The 7,261-nt window shown below is 41.9% G+C and overlaps 1 protein-coding gene across 1 annotated transcript; it reads right to left on the bottom strand.

Moving 5' to 3' along the window:
* Positions 1-1,736: 1,736 nt before the first annotated feature.
* si:dkey-165a24.9 (G-protein coupled receptor 4) lies at positions 1,737-4,723 on the bottom strand. Its single transcript, XM_049568567.1, has 3 exons — positions 4,524-4,723; positions 3,581-4,425; positions 1,737-2,173 (listed from the first exon to the last, which is right to left on the bottom strand). Exons 2-3 carry the CDS (start codon positions 4,159-4,161, stop codon positions 1,750-1,752), a joined length of 1,005 nt encoding a protein of 334 aa, XP_049424524.1. The 5' UTR covers positions 4,162-4,425; positions 4,524-4,723; the 3' UTR covers positions 1,737-1,749.
* Positions 4,724-7,261: the final 2,538 nt, after the last annotated feature.

Here is a 7,261-nt window from a genome sequence, read left to right as displayed (position 1 = left end):
GGAATAAACAAGAGAGGTAGATGAATAATAAGGAAATAACTTAAACAAACAGAAAAAAAATAAATATCTCTTTGTGCTCAAAACATTACTACATTTAAAGGGATAGTCCACCTCAAAATCAAAAATACGTATCTTAGTGTGCCTTTACTCATGAGCAAGTGGCTAATGCTCATGACAGTGTGAGGGTAAGCTGTTGCGTTAGCTAGCTCAGTGGTGCTAGGTGAGCTAGCAGTAGACTCACGCTTTTTTCTGCGCAGTGATAAAGTTGGTGAGTGTATCTTGGTAGAAAGAAAATAGCTCCTACATAAATCTGCTCACAACAAGGTCTGTGGGTTGTCTTGGGTAACCAGGTCGTGATTTCTGGAAAGAGACATTGCTGTTGAGTTTTTCATATACATTTTTTTGGCACTTTGAGCACCACAAGCCGAGTACCATCTAGTTCCATTATACTGGAGAGAAGGCAGGCATCTCTACGGCCGATATCTCAGACACTCGGCAACTCACACCAAAACTATCCAGACTGATAAACAGCACTACAGCTAACAGGAAAAATATGTATTTTTAATAATGGGATGAACTGTCCCTTTAAAATAATTAACTAAGACATGCTTTCAATCAACCAGGAAAAAGGAGTATAAAATAGTTAGGAGACAGGGCCCACTGGATGCAAGTCATAAAGCTTACCAACATGTTCAGTTGGAATAACCCTCTCCATTCTTGGTAGGCTTTTACTTTGAAAGACATGCAGGAAGTATTACATTTCATTGGTAGAAACCTAATCATTTAAAAAAGACAGCAGAGTGGATTTAGGATTTAGGATTTAGTCAGCATTGCTCTGCAGTGTGTAAACCCTAAATGAATGGCAACTGCTGGAACAAACATACCGCTTAATTTATGATTTTGTTAGTTTTTAATCAGATGATTAAAAGATGTGTATATTTTGGTGGACGTACATTATTGCGCCTTTTTTTTTTGCCTCTATGATTCGTAAAAGGATCGCACTGTAAGTCACAGACACATGAGGTTAAAAAAAGAAGAAAAAAAACATTTCTCTCACCTGATGTTAATAGAGATTAAACGTTGTACTGTATATATGCTCCAATGCTTAATGCTTTCCACTTATGTAATGTCTGTATGTTTTAATGCTGGGAAGTTTGTAAGCATTAATAAATACAAAGGGAAGTGTTTTGCTGTTGCAGTGTGACATTTGCCTTGCTGTTATAACCACAGTCATGTTTCTGTTTCCTTAGTAATTCACACCTCTTTCATCTTAAAAGTAACTGACGGTAAACCGGTGATTAAGATACATTTTTAATTGTCATAAACAGTAAAAATAGTTTGATTGTAAAATGTCCACAATGGTTCATTTCCATACACTGCTCCGACTTTTTAACCAAAAGCAGATGTAGTAAAAGACAGAATTTGGCTGTATATGTCTGCTTTGAGGCTACAGTGGATAGGTATAGATATTACAAAAGAGTGGATCTTTTCACAAATATGAAACAATGTCTCTACTCAGTTATATAGTGTTGAGTTCATGTTAAGAAACAGTTCAAGTCTTTGAACATCCTACTCTGACACAGTATTTAGATCAGCAAGAGAAACTATAAACTAAGTAGAAGTGTTTTTGCTGATGAGGCTGAAACTCTCTGAAATGAGCGTCTTCACCGAGAGCTGAGACACACTCTGCATTTCCACTGGGTGGCGCAATTGCTTTGACCAAATCCCAGCTCTGTGGTCAAGTCCAAGTCATATTGCCAGAAGACTATTATGTCCAGTTTCACTCTCTCTCTGGTTGTCTGGGCGAGCTCTGGTATTGAGGGTAATCTTTTTGCGGGTGTTTTGCCCTCTCCCCAAACAGGGCAGGGATCTTTGCAGCTCCAGCCTGGCGTCAGGGCACAGGAAGATGTAGAAGAGGGGATCCAGCAGGGTGTTGAGGCTGGTTAGACCGTAGCACAGGCGATAGACGAGGAAAATGGAACGCTCAAATTCACACGGCTCATCAGTCAGCAGCAAGGACACAAATCTGTATCCGCCCACAAGGTGATAGGGTCCAAACACAACAATGAAGTTGACGGTGATCACGACTAGGATGCCCACGATTTTGTGCCGCTCGTGGTCAGAGAGGGAGGGTGATCGCCGGAGAGTCACCCCGATGTGGGCTGAGGTGTAGCTAAGGGAGGAAGCAGAGATGCAGATGAGTTATCAGCCTGTCAGCCCAAATAAACAAAAGTATACTTACATAACGTATATTTAGTAAACTTCCATTAGCACATGATTATGTACTGAAAGTGTGCTAATCAGAGTACTTAACAAACTAACACATACCATTTATGCTACTTAAGACACACTGAAATACGATTAAGTGTATCTGACCGTACCCTTGTAAGACACCATTAAGATGCACTTAAATATTCTTAAGTACATCTTTTATCACTAATGCTTTACATTTTCAAATATATTCCAATGTAGTTTCAGATGAATGCTAATATTGCGATAAACATATTTGAATTAAAAGGTAAAAAATACTTTTTAAGTATAATTTATTTAAACCTGTAATGAATTCTAGTGTATTTAAAATATTACTTAAAAATACTTTAAGTGGAATCAAAGTTTATATTTTTTTAAAGTTATATTTAGGTATGTTTTAATGCATACAGTATTAATGGTATATTACTAATGATATAGTATTAGCATACTAAGTACATTGTTAGTACATAAAAAAGCGCACTTTTAGTGCATTGCTAATAAGTACATGGAGTATACTTACATTAAGTCTAGTTCATTGTACTCCTTTTTTTTACGTAGGTCTAAGTACATTATTAGTACATTGCTAGTAAGTATATTAAGTGTCCATTGTGCTGGTTTTGGGGACATGGAATTTAATTTTCATATTTATGTTTTCATGAGCAAATAATCACCTAAGACTAAAAATTGTGTTTTCGTTATTTTAAAATGAGCTGTTACAGCTACAAACAGAGCGGGCCCTCTTCCACAGAGCTGGCTATGTTGCTACAGTAGCCCAGAATGGACAAATCAAACAATGGCTATAGACAGGGCTATTCCTGTTTTCATGTTTTCGCGTTGGCCAGCATAGTTCTCCTACACGCTTGGCACATGGGAGATTTCAGTTTTGCTACCTCACCATTAAACACCATTGAATCCTAGACACTGGACCTTCAGTATACTTAGATTAAGTGCAGTTCCAGCTGTCAGAATATACAATGGTTTGATGTTTATTATAGGAAAATAGATAATAAAGGAACTTACACCATTTATTTTGCTTAACTGCTGTCACACACAAGGAAAGTAGCTCAGTAGCTCAGTCACAAGGGTTTCCTTGATGTTTTGTATATACAAATGTTCTCAGTTTATGTTGCAATTGTCTACCAAATTTGAATTGAATGATTTCAACTTGAAAATTCCCCTTCCCCTTAAAAATTTGGACGTGAAAAAAGTTCCTGTGCATTTGAAAAAAGTTGACTCATTTGACCACAGAACCTTTACATGAATAGGTTTGGAAGCACGACAGTGCATAACATGCAGGAGTATCCTCACTGGGACATTAGGGTTAACTCACCCGAGTATGGCACATGGCAGCAGGAAGCCCAGGGCCACGGTGGTGATCTTGAAGTGGGCATATCTGGGGCTGACGGGGTACTGCTCCAGACACAGCAGTCTGTCAGCATCAAACACTGATGGCAGCAGCCCACTCAGGCAGAACAGGAAGGTGAGGCTCCAAACCGCCACACCGGACACTGCTGCCACCCTGACAGTCCGCACCCTGCGGCTGCTCAGCGGGTACACGATAGCCAGGCAGCGGTCCAGCGCTATCAGGCATAGGAACATGACGCTGGCATAGACGTTTACGTAGAACACGTAGCCCACCAGCTCACAGGTTAGCTGCCCATAGGGCCAGCGGTGTGCACCTTGGAGATAAAGGATCCACAGTGGCAGGGTGAGCAACTGGAGGAGGTCTGACAGCAGCAGGTTGAGGATGTAGACCAGCTGGCAGCCTCCTCCACCTGAGCGACCCAGGTGGTACAGTCCCCAGAGAGACAGCAGGTTGCTGGGGAGACCCAATGAGAAGCTCAGGCCATAGATACAGGTCAGGCCAAATGTGTCCGTGTCCAACGGGAGGTTGCAGCTGTCATTGGACATGTCTCTGCTGGTCAAGCACCTGACATGGGAAACTAGAGGTGGCCTTACTCAGACATGGATTGACACTTGCAGGATAATGAGCTGGTGTGGAAAAACCCATTCATTCACTCAAAGCAAAAGTTATCAGTTTGATGCATCCACTTGTTATCTGTCCATTGCATAATATTCACAAATGCATTCTCCTGTAGAAAAGCTCAGACTTGGATTGAGTGCTGTCAGTCAACCAGTCTTCAAGGCATCCAGGATCCATTAGGGAACACAACCCTACAGAGCAGATATCAAAAGCATTCTCAGATTGTATTGGTGTCAGCAGGTGCATCAACAGTTAAGCTGTACAACTCAAACTAAGACTTTTCACTCACCTCTCAAGCCTGTGATGCTGACTTTGCTCCACAAAAGCGTGCTGCCCGCTCCGCAGCTGGGTGACCTGTGCTCAAAAAATGCTGGGAACACGGTGTCTCGACCAAGCCTCCTCTATTCTGTGATCGTTTCCTCCACAGGAAACCCACTTCTTCAGCTTTAAAGGCAACATCCTGAGGCAGGAGAACGCCTTTCTGTCCCAGAACAAAAACATATACTCTCTCTTTCTCCCTGTCTCCGGCTCTCTTACTCCAGTAGCAGACAGGATGATTGAGGTGAACAGGAGCTGTGAGGGAAGGAACTGATGTAGGGTGTCCACTAATGCCCTTTAGATTGTCGGTTGCTGGCTATGTGCCAGTAAAGACATTAACCCTTCTGCTGTGCTGTCTTTCAACATGCTTTTCTACACATTTGAATAGTGTTTTCACTGCAAGTGTACAGAATTTTAATTTAGCAGCTTAGATTTGTTTTCATAATTAAATAGAGCCGTAAGATTTTGTTTATATTGTGCATCTTGTTAAATGTGTGTGTGTGTGTGTGTGTGTGTGTGTGGACTGAAAGAGTAAACCACAAATTTTGATATGCTTTTGTGTGTGCGCTAGGGTTAGGGCTAGGGTTTGGTGCTAGGGTTAGGGGTTAGGGGTTAGGGGTTAGGGTTGTCTCCAGGGAATGAATATAAGTCAATGCAATGTCTTTGACAAAAACAAGAAAATCGTGAATCAGATTTGCAAGACAGCTGATTGACAGAACACTACTGTAAGACCACAGAAAGTGAGAGCACACAAACAGCCATGTAGAACAAACATTTGTTGCAGTAAAAAGAAGTCAATGTAGAGCTTAAATCTAATTCAGTGTCACTGACAGCATTCCTTCTTAACTGAAAATGATTTATGTCATTTATCCAGTGTACAGACAGCAAATGTGTTTGATTTACCCGAGGTGAACTTTGCTCATGTACTACTGGGAGGAAAAAAAAAAAAAACCTTACACAATTGAAATTGTTTTGGGGAAGAATGGGTATGTTGAGACAATGGGTGTTAGGCAGTATTTTTACCGTATGGTTTCAAAGGGAGGAGGGTCTTATCACTCACTTTGTTTCCTTTAAAATGTCACCAATCTCTGATTTATTGAATAATCTAAGACTGTAACTAATAAACTGGCCTGTCCCTTGAGACATTACTACCACCCCGTTTTCTCCAGAGCTGTACTATCAAGGTCATCAAGCCACATGACTTTGACAAGCCACAAATTTTATGAGTTCAAATCTGTTCAATCTGAGATGATTTAAATACAGCAAGACACGACGGAAACATACAAAACTCATTCTGTTGTGATACTGGTAGTGCAACATGAAAGTGCAATGTCAGCACTACTTTTTCATGACTACTTTGAGTCACGTGAGTGAGTGTGAAGATTTCAGGCTTACTTGTGACTTGCAAAGCAATGACTTGGCCCCACCTCTGTAGCACCCATATGTACTCCACACCGGACATGGAGAGACAGCTATCAGCTGCACACCGCATTTACTGTCTCAGAGGAAGGCCCCAGTTGAAAGACAGTATAGGTTGTTCCTGCACCAGGCTGGCTGCAGGATGTCTTCTGCTGAAATTCAATCTTGTCATGTAAGAGTTAGTTGGACATACTGCATGCGCGTAGAAAAAGATGGTGATGAACAAGCCAGTCGCCGGTGTAAATGTTGGCAATGGACATTTAACTTTTTCTGTGTTAATGTGGCGGCACAGTGGTAGAGTGGTTAGCAAGAGGGTTCCTGGTTTGAACCCAGGGTGGGGGAGCCCTCGTGTCAGTGTAAGTTTTCCCCGAGTACTCTGGCTTCTTCCCACGATCCTAAAACATGCAGGTTAGGTTAATTAGTGACTCTAAATTGCCCATCGGACTGAATGTGAGCATGAATGGTTGTCTGTCTCTATGTGTCAGCTCTGGCAATCTGTCCACCCCACCTCTCGCCCAATGTCAGCTGGGATAGGCTCCAGCCCCCCCCCCCCCCCGCGACCCCCAACAGGATAAGCGGTTACGGAAAATTAATGAACTGGGTTAATGTGTGGTTACACTTAGGCACAAAAGCTACTAGGTTAGGGTTGGGGAAAGATCATGTTTTGGCTTAGAAAGCCCGGTTTTGTTGCCACAAGCACTGCTGGGAATGCCCTGATGTCTCACTAAAAGACACTCAGTTTTGGTGTTTGTTGGCCTAGAACAGTGGTCCGCAGTTGCCTGCAGACAAACAAGGTAAAATCTTGAATTCTTAAGCATGGGTGCCACTATGGAGCTCTGCAAAATGAAAATCATACAGGAAACCGCATTGTGAAACAAGCTGGCCTCAATGCTACATCCTTCTGCCATTCAAAAAGTCACTACAGTTGTATAGGATCTACAACAACATAATGTTATAGTTTAAAGTGAATATTGAAGCTCCCATTTCTACTGCTGCAACCAATGGAGCATCATCATCATAACACCTCATTTGGGGCCCTCTGTGGGTGGCTCTGTGGAACAAGGTGTGAACCATAGCATGTGCTCTGGGTGTGCTCCATGTTATCATGCAGCCCATTTTGTGTGTCAGCTAATCAGGTCTTGCTCTTATCTTTTCTCTGAATTGCCTCCACGCATTTCCCAATCACTGAAGGAAAATGTTACAATCTAGTGACCAAAGTACTTTTTCTCCTCAGTGCTTGAGACCTCTGCTTGACTTGGTGTGAAGTTCTTTTTCTAAATTCAGCAGCTA

The sequence above is a fragment of the Epinephelus fuscoguttatus genome, linkage group LG23 (genome assembly GCF_011397635.1).
Source record: "Epinephelus fuscoguttatus linkage group LG23, E.fuscoguttatus.final_Chr_v1".
Taxonomy (NCBI): Eukaryota; Metazoa; Chordata; class Actinopteri; order Perciformes; family Serranidae; genus Epinephelus; species Epinephelus fuscoguttatus.
Note: the sequence above shows the minus strand (reverse complement) of the source record. Positions and strands in the feature narration are given on the sequence as shown.

Coding starts and splice junctions, on each gene's coding strand:
- si:dkey-165a24.9 (XM_049568567.1), bottom strand. CDS start 4,161: ATGTCCAATGACAGCTGCAACCTCCCGTTGGACACGGACACATTTGGC. Junction 2,174..3,580: donor CTGCCATGTGCCATACTCGG/GTGAGTTAACCC, acceptor TTCCTCCCTTAG/CTACACCTCAGCCCACATCG.